At 41.3% G+C, this 25,292-nt stretch overlaps 1 protein-coding gene across 1 annotated transcript in view; it reads right to left on the reverse strand.

Annotated features, from left to right (window-relative positions):
• abhd17c (abhydrolase domain containing 17C, depalmitoylase) overlaps positions 1-23,961 on the reverse strand; it is a 38,082-nt gene extending 14,121 nt beyond the window's left edge. Inside the window, exons 1-2 of the mRNA XM_080436239.1 lie at positions 23,054-23,961; positions 2,593-2,772 (exon numbers count right to left, since the gene is read on the reverse strand). Coding sequence (XP_080292365.1) covers positions 2,593-2,772; positions 23,054-23,538 — 665 coding nt within the window. The 5' untranslated portion in view covers positions 23,539-23,961. The remainder of the gene's footprint in view (positions 1-2,592; positions 2,773-23,053) is intronic.
• Positions 23,962-25,292: the final 1,331 nt, after the last annotated feature.

A 25,292-nucleotide genomic window follows, 5' to 3' on the forward strand; every position in this document is an offset into this window, starting at 1 on the left:
TTTATTACCGTAGTTAACATTTTCATAAACACTTTATGTGTTTTCAATCGCTAGTTTAAAGTCTTATTTTTTTTTTCAATTATCATGATATGCGTTTAATAAATGATGGTCCCATTCATTTTAAAATGAATGATAAAGCAGGGTACGCTTCTAAGGCTTCTACTGGCTGCGCAAAGTGACCCGCCCTCGCTGCTCTTCCAGCCAATAGCATTCGGCGCTGTTCCGCAGCCTGTGAATGATCCCAGGATCGCCGAAGAAGAGTACACCCAGAAATCACGTGATCACAACAAAATGCAGCTGGTTTTGTGTAGTGTTATAGGATTTATAAGTCTCTTTTTCTCTGCTTTGTTGTTTTTGGCAAAAACAAGCCACATTCAACTTCCCATAACTATGGAATGGATTACCGTGACTGGACAATTTTTGCCGTGAGGACGATGATCACGAAAAATATTCCATGATTTTTCAAAGGTACGGTAAAATCGCTCTTTTTCGCTGGCAGCGGGGTGACACTATATACTCTGGCAGTTAAAGAGCTAAAAGCCAGTCTGGCAAACGCAACGGCAAGAATACAAAATACACCTACGCAGTCGCGTTGCGGCAACGATGCCTTCATCAGGGTGACTAAAACATCTTAAAGGCTTTTTTAATTTTCCACAAGAGTGCCTTGGTCTTCTTCCTTTTTTGCCAATACATTATGATATTTGGTTTTCAAACAGGTGCACATTAGCATGCACTAATTTTTTTTGCTATAAAATGGTAATAAATAAATAACCCTGTAAATTGTTTACCGTTTATATTGTCATGTGAATTTCTTATATTCATTGAATTAAAAGACAAGACAATAAAATATATGGCATTGCAAAGACATAGATGGGTCATACCAGTATATAAAAAACTAAGGTGTACCACGCAACCCTGCTGACAATCACTCCCATCCCTTGACACAGACCGGCAAACACACTGCAACCAATTAACATAAAGCCACAGAAATAACCACATTTTGTATTCCTGCCCTTTGGAGGTGCTAAATAGTTGGCTGAGAGTGATTTTCCTGCCGATGGAAACCGTTTCAGGGCCAAAGTCAGTTGACAAAAATGCTCTAGCATCTGCAGGTGTCAGCTCCAGATAATCACACGAATACTGAAGACTCTGTGCCCCAAAGACTGGTAGGACTGCAGAGTACAGAGTACTGAGAGAGAGAGTGAGAAGAGAGCTACGGTTGGAAACTACCTGGGTCAAAGCACAGGGAGAAAGAGAGAGAAAGAAAGAGAAAGAGTGGGGTGAGATGGTAGGGGATTAGTGAGCTGTATTTCACCCATTTTCCCTTATCCTGTACAGTGAGTTACTGCAGCAGACCAGGGAGGTGAGCTCCATCTGCCAGTGTGTTCAGACTTACTGCCTCAGCAGCACAGTGGCTTTGCTGCAGGTTGAAGATAAAACAATAGTGCCTGAATCCAATCAGGTCTATATGGCTTTGTTCCCCCCTATAGTTCAGGTCTATTTTATATCACACTCTCGCTCTGTCCCTTACATGCATCTCTGGGAAGATAAAGATCTGAAAATAACCAAAATTATGCCCTCTACAAAACATAATGCCCTCCACACACACACACACACACACACACAAATCAATACCACCCAATCCAATATCTTCAAATGTTATCTCCAGCAACCTATGGGTAAGGTTGCTGGAGATAACATTTGAATCAAATGATTCCCTCCGAGTGGATAACCACTGAAACCACAAAGCCGTAAATGATATCTTTGTGTATGTGTGTGTGTTAGAGGTCTGTAAGCCCGACGGGACAATGAAAGGAGAGGAGAAGCCATGTAACGTGGCTTCATTCTCAAGTCTACTGCATGCCATGGCTTGCCACTACATCTCTATGATTAGGCTTCACAGTTTGGTGTACGATATTAAACCGGTTTGATTTTATGTGGACAAATTGAACTGGTATACATCATTATGAGACATAGTTGCTGACAAGTAAAAACAGTCTACAGCAACCTGTGCCGATGACATCGGCTTCATTTGCTGACAACGCTAAATCCATCCTGTATTGCATTAATAATATAATAGGCAGGCAATATGACAATGTGATTATTTAAAGAATGTGCAGTGGGCTTAGTTGGGGAATTGACGTTAAGGGCTGCACTGTAGACAAGACTGTGCAGTCAGCGGTATTGTGTGTTTGTTGTGCAACACGTACAGTATGCTAGGCTACAACAGCAGCTGCTTATGGCTGCTATTGCAATGCAAAAGATTACCGGTCACCAAAGTCAGTATAACCGGTTCGAAAAATCTGACCGGTTTGAAATTTCTTTCATCGGCACAAGCCTAACTGTGATATACACAACACAGCTGCAGCTACTAAATTGATAATGGGTGTTAGATTTAAGCGTGGTATTTTATTAGATGTACCTGAGTTGCTTGCCAGCCAGCCATGTTTTTATTCTGCTGTAATTTTCAACCTGAACTGGAAAACAAACTCTAAAATCGGCCTATGGTTTATTGCCCCTTTAAGTTCCTCTCGACCCGGTGCCCTCATGCTGTTGCCTATCAGTGCGCTGGAGTTTAAGGGTGCTACTCACCTGGGGAAGGCGTCAAAGCAGTAAGTCTTGCGTGTGTCGGGGAAGGCCACCCGCAGCCCCGACATGAGGGGGGAGTGCAAAATGACGGCGGCGCACTCGTAGCGTGCTGCCAGGTCCACCGTGGGCACCGTGCCTATACTCTGACCATACAGGATGATGTTCTCTGGTGTCACTCCGTACCTGGACAGACAGACAGAAAGGGAGATAGAGGAGAAAGATGGTCAAGTTACATACATTTTTTTTAAATTTAAAACAGGTTTGTCGCAAAGCGCTTCACAGAGCAACCAAGACCAACTGAACATGAACACACAAACAGGAGGGTGTAAAAGGCCAACGTTGGCGTGTGTACTGTATGTATAAGCTCTGGAGCAAGATACAAGCAGGTGTACAGAATCAAACAACAAATGACGGGATTATGGGAGTACTTCGGAGGTGCAAGGCAACAGCTGATACTATAGGAGAAGGTAGATTGCAGAGCAGAGATAGAGCACATTTATTAGAGAGGGGAGAGAGTTCGAGAGGGAGGAAGATGAGGAGGTGGGTGGGTGTCAGGGTAAACAGGAGATGAAGTGTCACAAAGACCGGCGTTTTGGCCACTGTCACTGCAGAGATGATACCCTCCATTATCGGCTGGAGATGACAGACGGAACATCATTAGACAAAACCAGAGAACAACAAGCCATCAGAGAGACAGAGACAGACAGGGAGGCTGAGATAAGGCCAACACGCAGGGAGCCAAGGACTGCGGGCATTTCCTCCAAACAAACCAAAAAAACATCTCATCCACATCAAATAATGTCTGGGTGATATCAGATATAACTTATGAAGCTGTCAGTACGCGTTAGCCTGTGTTTACTTGACAGCAAAGTGACGATAGGAATGGCAGCTGTGTCTAGGGTGTTATGGCTGCAGTGAGCAGAGACATGGAGATGATGGCAGTGGCCGAGGTGGGGTGGCGAGGGGCCGAGGGGGTGAGTGAGGGTGGCGGGGTGCAGGGTTGGGCCCCAAATGGGCCCCGTTGCCGGGAAAAAAAGGGAAGACCTCGTCTTTTTATTTGACACTTAAAAGCGGAGAGGCCAAGCTGTGACAGCTGTCTGACTTTTACAATGACACGCAGATTTCAGCTGTCAGGTATGCCCTATAAAACCTGCTGAGAGAGATGGAGAGAAAGAGCAAAAGAATACATGGGGGAAAAGGGACACGAGTGGAAATAGGAGTGCATGCAGAGAGCAGCACATTTCCCAATTATCGCTCTCTCCCAGAGGACCGGACCCTCTGGGCGGATGGGGGGGGCTGGCTTCCCTGGTGCGGTCAGCGATCCTCTGGGTGCCTTGTCTAAGGTATGTGGTGGGTTGTACACAGGATGGAAAACACTTTTGATTTGTGACCAGGGCAGCAGTCAGGCTTTTCAGAGGGCTTATCCCTGCCAGGTGAAGAAGCAAGGCTGAGACAAAACAGGCCCGATGGAGGAGGAGCAGAGTAGGGAGGCATGTTCTGTGGACAGCTCCCACTGTGGGGAGGAAGCTTTCTACCAAACCCCTACGCTCCTGACAAAGTGGAATGCGGAGTTGCTGATCAGATATCTTCAGCATGTGACATCTGACCCCACACACACAAACACACAGCAGCACCATATATACAGTTTTATAGATATCCAAAACAAAGGATTCGAACAAAGGCTACTGGGTTGTGTGTTGTGATGAAGTGATGCCATAATACAGTGGTTCTCAAACTTTGCAATTTCAAGGACCTCCATAACTGTTAGTTACAGACCTTTAAGTGTCCATGTAGAACCCCCTCAAGGGACCCTGAGGGAACCACTGCCATAATAAAGTTCTTGGGATAACAGCTCAGGTGTGACCAATCTGGCCTATCTGACAAATCCTGCTGTCGAACTGAATGGTCTTCCTGATCCAACATTAAACAATTCACATCCGGACGGACGGACAGCAAAATAGGGGAAATAAATAAGGTGCAGCCCCTGAAAATGTAGTTAAATGAAAAGACATCAACATGAATGACTAACCCACATAGTTCTTCTGAAATTTCCACCTGCCTTACTTTACATCAGGGCTTTTTTAGAATTGAAGTGGCATGATTGATTTACAACTAAATTGGGACTCACTGGTCACACGCAACCTGCAGAGAGCCACTAATCCAACTGTCGTGATGGGGGAAATTCTGCAGGTGCATAAGGCTTGGCATCATTTGGTCCTCTGGGCCTCTGTCCAGAGTGCACTGAACATCTGTGCTTTCCCTGTATCTAGGTACTTCCCTACATTACAGTACCTGTAATTGTAGGCGAGTGAAATGAAAAAAGTCAATGTGCTATGCAGTTAAATTAACTTTTCTAAATTTTTACAGCCCGACATCATCTTTTGGAGCCTGACAGCCCCTCAAACTTTAACAAATTTAACCCGTTTCAAACTCACAATCATGATATTTTCCAGTCAAATACATGTTATGTAATAATATTACAGTTACCAACATTTGGCAATCACTCAGATTACTTGTATTCTCAATGAATGTAGGGTTGTTATTTAATCCATTGCGCCCCAATCATTACGGCAACCAAGCACAACTAAGAGGCCTCAACATAATGAAATCCTCACAAAAATGGACCCACTGATGATAAACAGAAATCAAAGCTCAAGGGCAGTGAACTTGGAACAATGACAACAGTAATTATCCACCTGCTTTATGGCACAGTGGGAGAGCCCAGTGCCTCCTCCATTATAACAACAACTACAGCCCAGCATAATGTTAACAGCTCCTGTGTGACGTAAGTGAATGCTAGACAAGACAGAGACACAGTCACTGGACTGGTAGAAGGAGAAAGAGAGGCCAAGGGAGAATGTGTTCAAGATGAGAGCTCATTTCACCACAGACACAGCTGCAGTAAGTGTCTCTTTCTTGGGTTTCCATTGGCCATGAGCTGACTGAGCTCTAATAACATAGTCCTGAGCCAAGCGCCAGCCTTTTCCAGCCGAGGAGGAAATCAGATGGTTTGGCCCAACATTTCTTGTGGTTAAGTACAGAGTCTTAAAAGATGAGGCTAGTCCACTTGCCCTTTCATTTCCCTTTCTAATGCCCGATTTATACTTGGTTGCGCACCGTGTCGCACACCGCAAATACGACGGCTATTTTCGGTGCGATATACACAAGTAAGACGCGCGAAGCGAACGCAAAAAATATATATATATTAATGATTTGTTTTTTTTAAAGTAACAAAAAAAATAAAAAAAATAAAGAAATCTGCGTTAAAAGGAGCATCTTAGAAAAATACAAATTCAAAAAAAATGAATTGAATGTTTTTGAACAATTCAACAAAGTGTTTGAAGTGCCTGTTTCACCCACTTCCGGGGGGCGGAGCCAAAATCCGAGGCCAAAGTATTTGTTCGTAGACCCCCACTTAGGGGGGGGTAGAAAAAGTTTGGGAGCGATTCGGGCACTTTTCATTTAACATGGGGTTTCAATGGGGAGTTTTTAGGAGCCTTCTCCGGGGCGTGGCTTCCGGGGGAAGGGGCGGGCTTAAACGCAACCTTGACAGGTGTGTTCAGTTTTCAAAGACCTTTCATTTGATGTATGGTACGTCTATATTGGACATTTACTTGGCTGCACACAGGCAGTGCACACAATAGTGCACACAAGAGTGCACACGGACACACAGACACACAAGCCGAGCACGGTGTCATAGTAAGCTCCACGTTGTGTGAGGCTCGGATCGCTAGTGTAGTGGACCTAGGCTACAATGTAGCCTGACAGCGCGTCGTGGGTTCGAGTCCCGATCCCGACGGCCTTTGCTGCATGTCACTCCCCATCTCTCTCTCCTCATTTCCTGTCAGCCTAACTGTCCTATCTATAATAAAAAGGCACAAAACCCCCCCAAAAAAAACGTTGTGAGAGAGACTGATAGATTTGGGGGTCAGTAAGGAAATAATGAAAACAAATTGAACTGAATGTTAAGTTATGAAGCGGTCATGGTGTTTATGTAGTTGTAGAACACTAATGCTTTGGAAAAGGTAAGCTTCAAAAAGACATTAACCAAACATCAACCACAGTTTTGGGGGATCAGTCTGCTGTCTACACAAGTAATTTCTTATATATTTAAATGGTTTGGAATTAAATGTAAATAGTAAATCAATTGAAAAGAAACTATTATCCTTCAAGTTTGGTCCATTTAAGCATCTAGTCTGTCAAAAAGTAAACTGAGGTACAATGAAGAAGGCTACCTACATAAATCACGTCACGAATGTCGATGTAACACTGCCACCCCGTCAACACAAGCAGAGTTTCACAGTGATTCATTCAGCGGCTCACAGTCACAGGAGGAGAAAGAGATTCAAACACACTGGGATAAAACTAAATAGAATTGTGTGCCAATGCACATTTTGAAACTCATAATTATCCCGTGCCGATTAGATCGAACAAGCCTACTATAAGCAATTTGAAAGAGAAACTGTTTTGTTAGGCTATACCCTATATAATCAAAAATGTTGTTGTTTGAAGTGGTAATTGACATTTAATACCATCAATGTCTCCCAAGGCAAGCTGGTTTCATCAGGGTTTAACCCATTTTGCACTCACTCTCACACATTTGCCGGAAAAGATAGCCATGGCCACACACAACTAAGATTTTATTGTTTGCTTTTAAATGATGTCCCCTCAAGGTCATTGAGACCAGCAGGCAAGCTGCTGCCTTAGTCCCCAGGACAAGGCTTAAACATAGAGGGGATAGAGCCTTCTTTGTTGCTGCCCCCAAAACTCTGGAAAGGGCTCCCCTCCCATGCTAAGCTGGCCCCCTCACTCTGCTTTTAAAAATCTTGGAACCCATTTTCTACTGTCTAGTTTTTAACCCAGTTTGAGAGTTTTACTTTGTTTTATTTGTGTTTTGATTTTATTTGTGATTTTCTCTGTTTTTTACTGGGTTTTTGTCTCATGTATTTTCACTTTTTACTGTAAAGCACTTGCAGGGTCCTTCCTAGTTCCTAGTACACATTTTACATACGTTACAAGATGCCATATTTTTCCAGACTCAAATTTCCAGAATTATCCTATTTTTCACATATTTGACATCGGAGTACAAATCGCTAGATGTTCATGTAACTAAATCCTTTTAAAATTCAACTGCTAATCATGTTCCATTCTGACTAGTAGGCTATGCTAATACAGTATGTTGCCAAATAATTTCAAGAAGATTATAGCTAGGTACTGTAGCTCATACAAAATCAATTAACCACTTAATCAACGCCTTTGTCGTGTGTAAAGCAGCTAAGTGGTGAAAATAGCCAATCTACAAGCTCACAATGCGTCATGTTGTGAGCTTGTAGATTGTCTCTTCATTTTTTTTTAAAGTTGCCTTAATGTCATGCCCAAAATAGAGACCAGGTTGAAAGTTGTTACTTAGCACCAAATCCAGGCAATGTTAAATTGTGTTATTGAGTTTTTGTCATGTAAATTTAAATAACTGTACACCTTTAACCCCTACATTAGCATAAGTGATATTCATGTACAATTCACCAGTGAAGTAGAAAAGAGAACTAAAGACCAGTGACTTTGCTTCATTGGACATTTATTAAGTAAAACAAAACATACTTGTCGGACACTGTTTAAAAGATAATTCTAAATAAGTAAATTAACTGAAACGGTCCTACCCATTTACTCATATAATTTCCCCTTAATAGATTGAAAAAAATATATATTATTGTTCTTCCCATACTGTATATTGTGTCTCTTTAATAAATAAGAACGGAAAATAAGTCAATAAAAATGTATTAACCGTCTGTGCAGCCTCATTTATTCACTGCGTCCGTGGACATTATTATTAATGCAGCCATACAATTATAGTTTCCTTATGCAGGAATAGTTTACCTTTTCTGATTACAATTGTTCAGACAAGCTTTTTTCACAATGTTATTTGTGTTGCTATGTAAAAATGTAAAAAATTAATAATCACAATCCACTGCAATATTCTTCAGTTGGTATTCACTCTTGTTTTGAGCTTCAAGCACTGGCAGATGTGTGCCAGTCACAGGTGTGTGACTGGCACCTGAGCAACTTTGTTGAGTTTGTGTATGCATCACTGCCACATGGAAAGATGCCACGTTTGTCCCTTCAGGATAAGGCACGGGCAGTAGGGAAACTGGAAGCTGGTATTGCGGTACACAGAATGGCAGCATTATTTGGTGTCAGCCATGGTACCATTTCCAAACTCAGGACCAAGTTCCGTGAGACTGAAATGAAAAGGAATCAAGTGTAAAAATGGCCAATATGGGTTGTTTTTTCCTTATTACTGTGGGAGAGTGCAATCATCCAATCCACCAAGCAACTCAAAACAAGAGTGAATACCAACAGAAAAATATTGCAGGGGATTTTGGCACACTTTTGGGGGGCGCTACCCACACGGTTCCAACTGTATGAAATACAATACCAATTGAACATAGCAGCAGATATACTGTACATGATATAGTGTACAATGTTTTAAAATTAAATGTATAATACTGTATATAATATTAGCACTATGACTGGTGGGATTGCGTTGCTCTGCAACTTCTGGTTGTCAAGATGTGTGGAAAAGGTAAAAGAGTAAGATCCAAATCAGCTACGATTTGTATTGAAAGACCGGGGGGAAAAACACTGTCTAAATGGGGGGAAAATAAGCCTGGGTGCCAGCTAAATGGACAGAAGCAAGTGTTTGATGTGTGCAAAACAACTTATTCTGGGCTAATAGGGGGAGTAAAACTTTAGGGGGAGTGAATTTGTTTCAGGGAAAGAAACATTGTGTTTAGTGAAAACACTTGTTCAAACACTTGAGACTCTGAATGGAAATCTACTGAGTGAATGTGCCAGTGAGAGAGACAGTGAGACAGAATGAAAAATAAATGGAGAGAGAGGATGCCATGTTTCCATATGCAAACTCAGATCAACGTGAGTCTGTGCAAACATCCAATGGAGCACTTGAATGGAAACAACATTGGGCCTAGCACGACATGGCAACCTTGAAGTCAATGCCAATGCTGAACTAGCTTAAGGTTTAAAGGGTAATGGAAGGGCTTTTTCAGCTGAAAAACATTCAAAGCAGCACCCTATTAGCATTTCAGACTAATACCCTTTGCCAATAAGAGAATACACATAATACACCTTTATTCAAGAGGTGACTTAACAATAATGGAGAATGAGATAATGAATCATCCAAGTGCTTGACAGAAACTAAAAGCCTGGTTCATGACAGAAGACATACTGTACAATAAACTCAAACATATTGTTAGCCATGTATTTTTCTTACAACTGACTGTCTTTACAGTTCATTAAGCCTTTCAGTTTGATATAACTTTGGCCTTCAAATTCCACAGAAACCAACCAAATTCCAAGAAATGAGGAAAAACTAGAAACTCCCAATTTTTAATGACTTGCCATAGATGAAAAAAGCCTTCAGTTCGTATTAAGATAATATAATTGTGTAATATTATCCACAGCTTGAGGCCCCTACAGAAAAACCTAACTAAGAACCATGTGAGCATCTCAGTGAAGAATGGATACTTTGCCATGTCCCTTCAGGAAAGCATTAATTCTGTAGACATCCTGTCATCGGTTTGCCTGTTTGGCTCTGATAAACAGGCTATCTGCAAAACCACTTGTACCCAAACACGTTAAGACTGTAACAGTCTTATCAAAAATGCTACCTTCACATTTGGGCTGATAGCCAGTAGCCACTCTTTTGCTCAAGTAAGTTTCAAATATTGTCGACCGTCAATCTTTCCACAGGCAGGCCATCTGTCTCATCTGTGTGCCACAGTCAGTACTTGTGAAGGCAGCAACACGGAAGGGAGTGAAGACTGCTCACAATAAGATCAATGAAGACATCCTGTCCTTAACTAGGACTAAAACGAAAGACCACGAGTTCACAAAATATATGGTACAGTAGGGAATCAGGCTATTATACCAACCACTGTAAATCAAAACCATGAATAAACAATCAGCATGTTAAATGTTAAAACAGAGTTACCCTTCCCTACACCCTGACCATTTAGCTATCATCCCATCAAGCCCATAACTGCTGGCAGTGGTCTCTTGACTTATGTACCCAATTAGTCACATTCAGTCATGGAAAAAAACACACAAAAATCAGACGAAAGCTAAAGCAAGGTCTTGAGATATCTGAATTTTCTAATAAAAACGTCTAAGCTACCATCACATTTTCTTTCTATGAAAAGCAAACAATTTAACACCACTAAGATTTGTATTGTACACTTTTTTAATACTTGAATGAAAATAAATTGATTTAACTTTTAATAACCTGCAGATGCCCTGATCAACACAAACTGGTTGGTATGCAAACTGCAGCACAGCTCCACTGAGTCACAAGAGCTCAGTGGAGCCGGGGCCTTCTGATATTCAGCAAAACCTTGTTTGAACTTCTGCTGACATTAATAAATGTCACCAGATTAATGTCAGCACGGGGGCATTAATAAACACCTTTGATTAGCATGACTAGATAGTTGTAGCAGGCGAACAGTTCCTGGCTGTGTTGATACCATGATGCCTGAGGCACTGTCAGGCAGGTGGATTGTCTGGAGGAAAGATACAGAGATGATGATGATGATACACCAGTTTCTCAGAGATGTGAGGTTCCCTCCAGTCCAATTTCAAACAAGCGAGTCTGCAGGAACAAAACTTGTCAACAAAACACACAGGGGCTCTTAACAACTCCTTGTTCCTCACGAAAAGAGAGAAGGCAGAGACTTGGGAGACTTAAATATTTGGCAACAGAAAATGCCCACAAGCTAAACATGACATCGTACGAGTGATGTAGCCGAGATAGAAAGTTTTCATCAAACGTGGTGTCAAAGCTAAGGCCCGAGAGCCAATTATACATTTATCGGCTTTTAGTATGGCCAGGGATGTATAAAGTTGGACCACTATGAGGAGAAGGGAAAGAGGAGGAAGGGCCAAAAAGGACATGAAAGGTCAGAAAAGGGTCACTGGGTCAGGGTTTATAGACTCTCACTTGCACTTGACCTACCTTGTTAACATTTGGCCCTTTGATCCTGTTTGGGGAGCGTGGCCATGAAAACAAGAGTCATGTTGTTAAATTCTAGGAGGTAACTTTCTAAGAAAAGTGGACCTGGAGCCGTTCTAGAGCAGAACAACAATAAACCAGCCGAGGAGAGCTCTGAGAAGACCCCATGCAAGACCATTATGGTGACTGGGAGACTTATGTGGTGGCCTGCCCCAAATCCTCCTAACACATTTTTACAGCTGGGAGGGATTATAACTGGCCATAACAGACCGAACAGACAGCTCCACCAAGCCTGTCAGATTAGCCTAATTCTTCCAATTATTTTCAGTAATAACCAAATCCATCCCGGATATGGCTTCGGTGTTCTCATGTGCTTTTCTATACGCACAATAGTGGGGTCAAATTAATTAAATATGATTGATAAAGTTAAGCCTCCATCCAATGAATAATTTACTGTAATGTAATTAACGGCACGTACAAAGCCAGACGGCAGAGGGCTAAACCATTAGCATAAATGTTTAGCCTAATTTGTAGATGTCGTACCCTTCACATATAGAGAAAAGGATGCAGACTCCACTGGGATTTTCAAATCTGGCACACTCAGTGAATATGTTAATACCACACCACACTGTGTGACTGAGGCTTGCAGCCCCAAGGGGGACTGTGGTCTGAAAGGTGGAGTTGGACTGATATGGAGCCTCTCTTCACTGACATCATCCTAACACAGTCAGCAGACTGTCAACCATCACAAAAACCGGAGGGAAAAAAAACAACAGCTAAATGATAGGTCAATAAGCGATATCATGATAAACAACAGGAAGGGAGAAAAGACTGCATTGCAATTGCAGAATTTGTGCTTTTTCACCAATACATTTTCAATATATTTGTTAGAAACTTAACATACTAATCATATTTAATGTATTGTGTATTAGTTCCTTCACACTGTATCCCTCATTACACTAATCATTAGTTTTTTCACAAAATAGAGAAAAGATTGATGTACTGTTTATAATTTAGTCTATACCTATTCATTTAGGGTAATTGATTAAATCCGTTTGTAGATTAGGAGCTGAATTTTTTTCACAAAAACCTTGAACCTGGTTTTAGCGGGTCAGGCCAGGTTGTGAAAATAGATGTGTTGGGGCAATTATGCCTGAAATTTTAAAATGCAGGTGGGTGCGAGTAAAAAAAAGATGGACCCATGCATCAGCAGCGTGTGTGTGTGTGCGTGCGTGCGTGCGTGCGTGGGACAGAGAGGGACAACATGTTCAAGCGTAACATTACAATGGTGGATTTGTGGGAGCACATTTGTGCAATCAGAAATACGTGGGGAGAAATTGAAAAGAAGCAGCTAGCGTTTAGAGACAGAAAGGTGTGCAGACCTCAGACGTCATCCCTTATATATCCATGACATTTGCGATTAGCTGGGTTTTTTGTTTATGTGATTTTCCAGGGGCCAAATTCAGCCACAAAAAAAATATTTTTAGTCCAACTATGTTGACATCTTGACTTTCCAAAACTGTCTCTCCTCTCTCTCTCTACTGTTGATTTCCTGTCTCTCTGCTCTGGCCTGTCTGAAATGGCCAGAAAGAAGAAGAAAAACAAAGCCTATCCCTAATTTGTTATTATAAGTGCATGATGTAACCACATAGTTGCTTGTGTCCGGTGTGCACAAACAAGTTTATACGGGTAGAGATAGCAGAACTGGGACAAGGCACAAGTGGCGTAAAAATACTGCTCATGCAGCCTCAAATAACTTTAAAAAACATTTGGCTTTGGTATAATAAAAACAATTAAGATTAAATCCTCCACTTTTCAACTATTGCTCAACTACAAACAAGGCTAAGAAAAACACCCAGCAAACTCCACTCACTGCATCTGAGAACACCTAGAATTTGTGCCCTTTTTAAAACTTCCAGGTCAAGATCTGGTCTCTTTCCATCATGTATGTTGTTACCCAAGTGTCACAAATGTCAGTGAGCTTGTCAGTAAGCAGCCAGACAGGGGTGATAACCAACAGCCCAACAGCCTCGGGAAGATTTACCACTGACAGGTTATGTCCATTATGAGCTCATAAATTGGTCCTACAACCTAGCGTTAAACAGGGGGCCAAAGGTCTCATTCTTTACAAAACAACATAACACTACCCCTCGACTTGTTCAGCTACCAGGAGCAAATCATCAGTCAAGCATAGTGAAGTAGTGAACACTATGTTTGTGGCTGAGCTGGGAAGGGACTTTCCTTTTATTGTTTTGACCATCTCACTTCTACAAACTGTTAGCAACTTCTTAAGTGTGCTTATAAGTCATGTCGTCTATGCTTACAGTACATCACAAAATCATACTATTCCCATAACACTACAAGGTATTTTTATTAGTTACACTATGTGCATTCTTGTTTTTGACAGTCTTCCGGAGAGTAAAATGGATTCCTAATAAATGACTGCATCATATAATTGAATCACTCTCAAGTTCCTTGAAAACATGTTGACATGTTGAATAAAACATTGGCGGATAATTCAGTGGTCTAAAAGCATTGGAGGCTTTTATCCTTAAAGGACGACTTCACCCATATTCAACCCATCTTCATACAATTGGTCCTCACTAATGCTCATGATAAAATGGTACAATTTCTTTCTACTCTGGTCTGTGGAGGGCTGTGGACACTTCAGAAACCTGCCTACTAGTGACAAGAAGCATTTTGGTATGGGACCGATTGAAAGTTATATCATGAATTAGCCTAGGCATACATGTTATATCATGAAATGTATCATTTTAATAATCATTTTTCTATGCAACATGCCCCAAAATGTAAACAATATAACAAATACAATTTGTACAATACATTACACAATGTATATACACTAGATATATCTCGCCCCCCAGTACACTGACACCATGTTCTCCAATACATGTGACATGACACGTCTGTGGTGACTTGTGTGAAACACTCAAAACAGATGGACAGACAGCAGGAGTGGCAGGTGAGGAGGGCAATGTCAGAGCAAACACACCGGACTACATAAAAACAAAATCCTCTGGTGGGCCGGATTGGACCCCTTCGCGTATGTGACCCCCATGCTGCCAGTTTGACACCCCTGCTCTATATCATAACACACATGTACATGTTGATTTTAATACTTCAAAAAAGGACAGGGGTTGCAAATTACCTTCTGGCTATAAACCTATATGCAATACATCCGTTTCCTGCTTTTAACTGTATCTGTATTATCCCTGGAGCATGACAAATAAAACAAATACAATGAAACAAATTGTAGACACTACAATGAGTAGTAGCATAATAGTAGTCTAACATTCTGGTTGAGCTTTTCCACAAATGAGATCTGCCTGGCCAAGCCTGCCCCTGCCCTGGCCTGTAGTGAGCTTATCTCTCTTACTGTATATCCTATGACATACCTTGGCAGGCATCAATACAACTCGACAGGCAATGTGTTAAGTAGAGCACGACCAATGCCAGATTTATTTTTTCGATGCCGATACCGATTTTGGAGAGTCCCAGACAACCGATTTCTAAATTTTTTTGACTGATATATTGTCAGAAAATGTAAGTTTCCAAATCAATTTGAAAAGCTTAGTATTAAAGTTGATAACATTTAAACAAAAAGTAAGCAAATAAATACTTCAAAAGAGTGTCGCCACACGCCGAGATACAATGCGTTGTGAGCTTGTAGATCGGCTATTTTCAATATTTTCAATATTTTTTAAATAAAAATGTAATAACAATTAACTTCAATGAGGGTTTGCGAATGTGTTGAGCACCAAAAACAGGCTCAAACAATGTCAAACTGTCATGATTCTAGCTGCTGGAAACTTCCCATTTGGATCATTGTTGACAAACGAACAGAACATGGATGTTGTTTGCAATAGGATTTTTCCCCCCTTCTCTCAGCTTCTCTCTTTTTGAAAGATAACTTTTAATTTGTTTGCAGTTATTAATTTATATTTCTTGCTAGATATTAAGACTCCCGTAATTTGGGGATTTTAATGTATTTTGTCACCGATATATCGTGGGACCGATATATCGTGGGACCGATGTATCGGTCGGCCTCAAATTAAGTACTGTTCCTGTCACAAAGCAAAACATACATACATGGATTCCACAGATAACATAATCAAACCCCAGCTCAGATTAAAGAAAATTCCTTTTTTCATTCGTATGTTGTATATAGCCAGAGGAATGTTGGCCTGGGCTCAGTGGGCTGGGCTGTGCTCAAAATAACTGCAAAGTCGACTGTTCATCATTGATATGGCTCTGCAGCTTTCACACCACTAATGAAAAAAACAGACATTCATATGAATTGGCTTAGTAGGAAATCTATCAGAGCGGGGGGAGGGTGGGGGGGGCACACACCCACAACTACACATAAGGAAAAACCTTCGCACACACCGGACTGTATGTATGGTGGTAATAATCACATTGATGCCAACCTTAGTAAGTTTGCAAATAATCTATACATTGAAAGTCAGCTCTGCCCAATGCAATGGATGCCTGCAGGATACCCTGCAGGAGTTATAGATCTACCAGAATGAAAATAAAACTGCTTGTGCTTTAGGGCACAGCCCAAATGATTTTCCACAAAATGTTAATTAAAACATATTGAATAAACAAACGTTTCTCTGCAGGTACACCCTCCGCAACCCATTGAGAGCATAATGATTAACAGTGTGTTTACACTTGGTGCAGGCAGATCTCTACAGCGCTTCCTGATGAGTGAGGGCATCATGGAATGTTTAATGGCTGGTGGGACAAGAGGCTTGGGTCCTGCTTTCAAATGGCATTTACACTCACTCTGTCAGATGGAAAATGTATCTGAGGCATGACCAGAGAGAAAGCTCCTTTATGTCAACTTAATTTTGGATGATTAACGACAGGTCCTCTGCACATCCAAATATTGATCTACTTAGGCATTTAGACAGTCTCCGCAGTTAAGGGGTCGAGCAGGAATGTAGCTAATATATAGTTGGAATTATGTTGGACAGCAGGGAGACAATTAGATGACCGCATTGTAACTAAGTATTTTATTACACGTTATGCGTTTTTTTTTTTTATTGATAAAAGTGTAGAAAGACAGGGAACAGGGAGGGAGAATCGGGAAGTGACAAGTCACATGCAGCAAACGTCCACCGGTCCTGGGAATCAAACCTGGGACTCTCTGTCAGGCGTCAAGTGTGCCTATTTGGTAAGCGCTTAAACACTCTGCTATCTGCGCCCACTTTATGCGTCATCCTTGGTAGGATTTCTAAATAGTATGCATTTTACTTGTACACATTCTTACCAAAATAAAATAAAACAGAAAAATAACCCTTCTGATGATTAGGGATGGGTATTGGCAAGAACCTCACGATACGTATCACGATACGATTATATCACGATATAACGCGATATATTGCGATACGATACATAATTGTGATACATACATATATCACAACTACATATTGTATATATGTATATATATATATATATATATATATATATATATATATATATATATATATACATATATACACACACTACATATTGAGTAGCTGCAGATCAGTGATAGGTTCTTTGAATGTTTTTTCATGAAGCCTGCATCTGCAAAAGCAAAAAGGCCTGATTAGACCCCTTTGCCGTATGTGGCCCGCAGGCCTCTAGTTTAACACCCTTGGTCTACAACGAGTGTGATTGTTATGCTTAATATTCCTGGGTCACTTTACGCAAGTCATTAGCTCACACACTGAAGCAGATAGACTATTAACAAGCAAATAAATATGGTTGAATTAATACATGAACATGTAACTGGATGTAACCTGAAGTGCTGCATATGAGAGAGCCAAGAGCCACTTGCACCTCATGAGCCACGGCTTGGTCAAATTCATTCACTCTACAACTCATTAGGCTAATGTTATAAAAGGATAATAGGCTACTTTATTTTATCAGTCAAGGTGCTGTATGTAAATTCAAATTGAGTACTTGTCATGGACTGTCTGTTTGATGCTGTGGTAAATAAAATGACATAAGTTTTGCATTGTGGCTCAACCCCCCCTGACTAGTGCCGACTAATGCTGTAACTTGGTCCCTCAGTCAGTAACATTCACAGATGTAAAGGGTGGATCTTTCAGTTCTAGCCTAACGCCAATACCACCAGCGGTCCAACATCACAAACTGTTCAAGCCATGTAAAAAGGCACACTTCAAGTGTCTGTGATGGATAGACCAGCCCTCTGTCTTCTTCCACTTTTCAATCCAACAGCACTACAGATTGTGAAGTGTTGGGGGAAAAATTATACATTTCTCATTTCACTGCATTATGTTAAAAGGATTTACTATTTTCTCACCACTGAGTCACACAGTCAGCAGTTCAACAACCGCATGCAGTTCTCAGGAACCCATTTATTTGAGGTTCTCTTGAAATAATTAGAAAGTAGATGACCATGCAGTTGACGGAAATGGCATTTCAGCCAAGACCATTTCTGTGCAGTGTGCACATACCTAATGCTTGGAAAAGTGGCTCGGTTCCACACACAAAGCATATTAATTCCGTCCCCTGATGAATTTACTTCAACCAGCTTGCCCACATCTATCCGGAATCACGATCTTATGCATTTATTTGATAGAGTACAGTAGACTGACAGGAAATGGGGAGAGAGATGGGGAGTGACACGCAGAAAAGGTCGTCGGGAACGGGACTCGAACCCACGACACGCGTGCCCGGACGGCCTACAAGTGCAATCCTGTAGTATATAATACAGTGTGGCATGGTAGCTTTATTTATACGTTTAGTTTATGGCACTACAACTGTCACAATCTAAACTTTTACTTGACGATTGTCATACAAATAATTGTGACTAGCAATTTAATTGTGTTTAATTTGCCTCCTAAAAATATATATAATCCAATGTGTTAGGTAAACCGATAAAATAATCTATTAAAGGGTTGCCTTTTTAATGCAATCATAACATTGGGATCTGGATTTGTTTTTATCATTGAGAGTGCCTGCAGTGGCATACGTCTTAATTCCCATAAAGAAATCTGAGCAAAGGATGCTAACATTTGCCAATATAGGTAAGAAAACTAAACTAAACTAAAAGCAATATTGTTTTTGAGAATCGATACAGTATTCGATACAGTAAATGGTGCATTTACATGCAGTATCAGAAAATATATTATTGAAAGGGCTAGCATAATGACCGAGTTGAACAATCTGAAAGAGCCCAATGGATTAATTCCCTTGCCTAAAATATGATGTCTGTGTACAGGTAAATTCGGAATTTCCGCACCTACACACAGTTGCATTCCACAGATTTTGCTATACATTATACCATATATCAGGGGTTTTCAACTTATTGTGAACCAGGGACCACCACCCTGACTATGAATCAACCTGGGGACCACTTGTGTTGGGTTGGGATGTGGACTAGTGCTTTGTAACACTTGCTATGCATCCCATCTCAACCAATAGTCCACTAATCTGAGTTCCCAGAAGTTTTTCGCCTCGCATACAAACGGGAGGGGCGAAGAACTTCTGGGCCAAAGCCCTGGTATTCGTGGGCGGGATGTAACTTACGCTCAGAATCTGAGCGGACACGCCTCTTACCGGTCTGAGAGTCTAAAAAGTCAGACGAGAGGCAAACAGCAGTACACAACAATGGCGGCCGCAATTTCTCAAGGGGAAAATGCTTCCCGTCGCTCCTATTTACATGCAACACCCACTGCATGTGGATTCCGCCCCCTTTTCTTCATTGGCTGTTGATTTGAATCAGAAAGCAGTGGCCGCGCCCCTGCTGTCCAGGCTTTGAGCCGAAGCCTCCCAGACTAATAGTCCACAGACTAATAATGGTCCATGGCATAATGTAGGGGAATTATGGGATGGCGTCCAAGGCTCATAATGTAATTACGGCTCCCGTACACTTCCCCTTCTTGAGATTTTCTGTGGAATATCTTGACCTCCGACTTCCCAGTATCTGACAACATTGATATCATCATAGGTCACCAGATCATTTAGTGCAATGTTCCGTGGAAGAAGAATTCACTTTCACTTTCTACATTACTAAATGCAAGGTCAGGGACCACATGCAATACCTTCACGGACCACCAGTGGTTCACGGACCACCTGTTGAAAACCCCTGCCATATATTACTATCAAAGGATCCATATTGCTGAATTACTCAATACTCAGCATTGACTGTGGTACATTCTGCTTACATGAGATCAGCAATTTGTTTCAGCCTCCAAAATACAGCCTTAAGTGTTAATACAATTTTAGCAGGACTGCATTCTGTTTGGCATTACTAATGAAAAACATAGTTAGACCCTAATTAGTCATTACGCCTTCCCTTTGTTTACTTAGTTGCTTTAAGTTTCCTTCAAACAACTGCCTCAAAGAAGAAAGGGAGCCATGGCTTACTTCAGACACCAGATGCACAGAGGAGGAAAGTAGATGAAAGTAGATAAAAGCCTTTACTGATAACTAGGGCATATCAAAATAAAAAGAATGCCATGAAACACTGACTGGTTTCAACCACACCGAGTCTTCCTCAGAGTATGAGTGGAAAGAAAGTACACTCACTGCTACATATAATTAGCAGAAAAACTATGGCAAACTTATCATTTAAAACTAACGCCACATTTTAGGCTTATAATGTAACAAAGCAATTGTGTTGGATTTCCTATCTCAAGCAGGCTTTGTACTGAAATGAAAACCACCGGCTTCCTCAGAAGTCAAACAAATGTAACCTGTCTATACCTCCCCAGTCGGGCAAATTACCAATTGTGATGAATTGATACAATGTTTTTAGTTTCTCAATTTCTCCTATCATTTGCGGGCAGTCTCTGTCTGCCTTTTCTGAACCTCTCTGTCAGCAGGGGTCCAGACTGTAACCAAGTGTTCAAGTTTCACGTGATCGCATTTGTGCGAGTACATGATGTTAGGCTGGTCTCTCCCTGTTGCATCCATGTTTATGAGCGGTTCTCCAGAAACGGCCAGCTTCAAAAATGCACGTATTCGGATCAAGCGGCAAGCAAGCTCTGCTGGATTTGAGGAAGTCATTATCAGCATGCAGTTCCCATTAATGGCCCAGCAGATGTCCCTATTCATATTGAGAGATTTACTCTCAATACAAGTGAACAAGGTTTTGGCCGGGCTTTACATTTGATTTTATTACCTTAGTAAACATTTTCATAAACACTTTATCGCTAGTTTAAAGTATTTTTTTTATTATCAGGATATACGTTTAGTAAATTATGGTCCATTTATTTAAAAATGAATGATAAAGTAGGGTATGTTTCCAGGGCTTCTATTGGTTCTACCGAGTGAAGACCCACCCTCGCTGCAGTTGCAGCCAATAGCAGTCGTTTCCGGTTTCTTTTCGGGACCGGAAGTTCAAAGATGGCGGATTTGAATTCGCTGAAGCAGTGGCTTCACAACGGGTCTGTAGAAACCAATGGGGTTCCGGTTTTACAGTCTATGGTTCGGATTCTCCAAACTGTGGCCACGGCCTGAGTCTTAGTTTGTACAATACTACAACTAATAATAATAATACGTTTTATTTGTAAAGCACTTACTATTTGTCAAAAATCTCAAAGTGCCAATACCTGGATACAGCTGCAGTCCCCCCAAGCTCTCTCTGATGAGCACTTAAGGCAGCTGATAGTGGCTGCTGCCCGAGACACTCAAACCTCCTACTATAAAAGTGGAACTCCATATTGCCAAACAACTACTTGCAATTTAAATGATTTAGTATAGGCAACCTAACAATTTCACCATGAAGAAAACGCCCAACTACAGCGGCCAGTCCAAATACTAAAAAATAAAAACAACTCTGCTATTAGTTGGGGTTACTTTCCATCAATAATATGCAAACAAACCTAGCTGAGAATGCTTGATAAAGTAATCTTTCATTAGAGTTGTTATTAACTTAATGTTTCCCTGCTGCCAGTGCAAAGCTTATTAATATACCACAGCAAACAAAATGTTGATCCATATTCTATACTAATTATTCAAAGATAACAGGCTTGGGTGTCCATCAACTAGCCTAAATAACACATATGGAAAAGTGCCACCAGCAGCATGCAGTTAATTAGCCAGGATGATTTTACATCCGCCTACTTACCAACTAATTGCTGTCAAGTAGACAATTTGAGCTGATACAGTTTTCAACAGGCCAAAAATACAACATGGCTCCCTCTATTTGGAGTTTGTGTGTGACAATGACAGGAAGCTAAAGTGTTAACTTTTCATCACAAACTCATTGGCACGCTGGCCTAGCCCTAGAATGACTTCCATACATCGCATGTATTCCATATACAGTCATAGAACACTCAAAAGCATTATTCTTGGACCGGTACATCTCGGTGGCATTAAGATTTGTGGCGCTCTGTACTCAACCATTAATTAACTGCTGTGACTTGGGGTCAGCACTTGGTATAGTAACGTTCACTTGAAAATGTGTAATTACTAATTAATAAATAACCGCAACGCACCAACTGCAATGCACCTGTCAATTTATGGACTGCATAGTTATGTGCTCAGTGAAGAAGTTTACATGTTTTGTGCTGCTGTCTGTGTGCAGATTTTTATTTTTAAGAAAAAACAATTAAGTCTGTGTGAAACTCGATACTAAATACATGTTTCCAGCCATATCTTTCAAATGGATATGATATGATGACAAGAGCAGTAATTAATTGGGTGAATACACTGAATGTCACAAAATATTACTATGCTTTCGAGATAAACTGCTACACGAAAATGCATTTAGTGTTCTATGAACGTACTGTGCATGGGGTGTACATGCAAAACTCTTACTTCCCTGCCCAATGTTTAAAATAGTAATGGATCATCATACCTTTTTAGGACCTCAATGGAAACAAGTCCATTGGACTTTTTAGTGTGATCGTTTTAGACTAAGTGCATGACTGTACTCATGCTGTTTGCATCTCTGTTTAATAAAATATTCAATCAATCAAAAACACCACCAACGCTAGAACATAGCCTATTGCTAGAGAATTGCAGCGATATATTGGAGATTGGAGTCAGCGCAACTCGGCTGTGTAGGCCAGTTGCCATGGTAACCGAACTCATAGTGATGGTGGTGTGAAGTCATCTTTATCATGGCCAGTGTTAGCCTGCTGTGCTGACTGAACAGCAAATAGCTAAAAGTATCCTTATCACGTTCTATCCTTGTTAGAATGCACTGGCTTAAGGGGAAGCCGGTGTAATTGAACAGTGACTGACAGTCAACTAATCAAATGCACAACTTAAACCCCATAGCGGAGTCCCTCAGGGCTCTATGCTAGTGTATTTTCGGTTTTCTGTTATTGTGAGGAAGGCTTTCGCCGGAAACAGCTGATCGACAAGCTTGTCGATCAGCTATTTTCTGCGAAAGCTTTCCCCACGACACGGATGCTGGGGTTAAGTCACGGTCCACTCCCAACAACAACTCACTTGTTCCTCAGCACCTGCCAAGCCGCCTCGATGTCCGCATACAGGTTCTTCTCGGATGGCTTCCCGCTGCTCACCCCGTAGCCCGAGTAGTCGTAGGAGAACACGTTGCAGTTGATCCTGGAGCCCAGGCCTATGTAGAAGCTGCACATCTGTCCCAGGTCCACGGCGTTGCCGTGGGAGAAGAGCAGCGTGTACCGGCTGTTCGGCGCGCAGCGCACGAACATGCAGCCGACCCGGTTGCCCCGGCTGCTCCTCGTGTTGAACACCTCCACGGCGTCCAGCTCCCGCTGCGAGTACTGCCAGTCCGCCCGCTCGGTCAGGTGCAGGCTGGTGGCCCCGGCGGCGTCCGTGTGCACGGAGTAGGTGGGCTCCGGGGGGAGGAAGGCCAGCTTGGCCGCGATGCGGCTGGGACAGGGCGGGCAGCAGAACAGCCAGCACAGCTCGCCAAGAGAGAAACCGTTCATCCTGGGGCCTTGTTCTGGCATTTAAGGCTCGGGAGTTACCCCCCGATAAGATGTGTTTCTTCTTTAACGAAAAGCCCGATCAATAAATAGATAAATATCGACTTCCTCCTGGTGCTATTTGTATTTAGTGCCTGGTAGGTAAACTTGTGGCGGTCCTCTGGAGGTTGGAGCTGGGCTGACAGGTGGCTGAGGCTCGGTCTAGCGGCTAGCTTAGCACGCTAGCTGGCAAGTGGCTACTAGCAACTGCACTCACACACTGCATCTATAAATGTTGGGATATTTTCTCCAAATAAACGCGCGACGCTCAAGTTGACGGGAATATTACACGAAACGAAATGTAACGGCAAACGAGCAGTCTCTCGGTGGAATTCCTCGGCTTATTTCAACCATATCTCGCTATACGTTGGGTTTTGATGCTAATGCAATGTAAGCGGCCATATCTCTCAACACTGCAGCCGAATCAAGGATTTCCGGGAGACCCGGATATCCTGTTGAGATTACAGCTGCTGGTGTGCTGCAGTGATGACGTTACGTTTTTGTTTTATTTCCTTTTTTTTATGAAGACAATCATACTCAGTGGTGGAAAAAGTACTACATTGTTTTACTATCAACACCATCATGTACAAATACTCTGTTACAATTTAAAGTCCGGAATTCTAAATTTACTTGAGTAAAAGTACAAAAGTATTAGTATCAAAATGTGCTTAAAGTACCAAAAGTAAAAAGTACTCATTATGTAGAATGTCCCATTTCAGAAGTTTTCAAATGTATTTGTAAAATGTATTCAAATCTTTTGAAAATAGCAGATCTACAAGCTCACAATGCGTTGCATGAAAATAGCAGATCTACAAGCTCACAATGTGTTGCAGATAATAAAGGGTTGAAGTGGTTTATGTATGTTTTGTGATAATAATCAAAATCTTCAAAGTAACTAGTAACAAAAAAAAGTGAAAGTATAATGTTTGTCTCTGAGATGTAGTGGAGTAGATCGATCGTAAAAGTACTGAAAATTGGAAATTTTACAGTAAAGTAAAAAATACCTCAAAATTGTACTTAAGTAAATGTGCTTAGTTACTTTACACCACTGCATACATTGTCATGCTTAAAAAATATTAATTCATTTCGTCTGCTGGGGCTACCTTTATTTGAGAAGGACAAGGTAAATCAAGGTATCCACCCCAAATAAGAGATTTCGGCTAAATTAATAGATTAATAAATTGATTGCCTCGAATTTCTGTTGGACTGCAAGATGTAGGCTACTCAAATATTTCTGATTGTTTTGTTAGGGATTCTAATTTCCTTAAGATCATATCCTTCCATCATAAACACTTTTTTTTTCAAAGCTCTTAAATAAAGGAAAAGCAAGAAATGCTCTGAAACTATGTAACAATAAATCAATTATGGTTTAAGTTAAAAAGCCTAGCTCTTCCTCTTCTTTTCTTTTCTTTTCTTTTTCTTTTTATTATATGAGCATGGTCCTAATTTGTTTATTATTTAGGCTATTGTAAATCTGCAAAACTGAATTATTATTATCATAATTATAAACACATTAAAACAATATACTGTATAAGCAGTAGCTTAGTGGGTATAGAGGCTGTCTGGTAAGCAGAAGGTCGCCGGTTTGCCTCCCGACCCCAGTCTATGTCCCTGAGCAAGACACTTGACTTGACCCCTAAAAGCCTTCCCCTTCACCATAACCACCTGAGCAGCTGGGTGAAGGTGACACTGAATTTCTGCCGCAGGGTAAACAATGAACTGGTTTCACCATCACCTTA

This window comes from Gymnoscopelus braueri (assembly GCF_963280865.1).
Source record: "Gymnoscopelus braueri genome assembly, chromosome: 1".
Classification (NCBI taxonomy): domain Eukaryota; kingdom Metazoa; phylum Chordata; class Actinopteri; order Myctophiformes; family Myctophidae; genus Gymnoscopelus; species Gymnoscopelus braueri.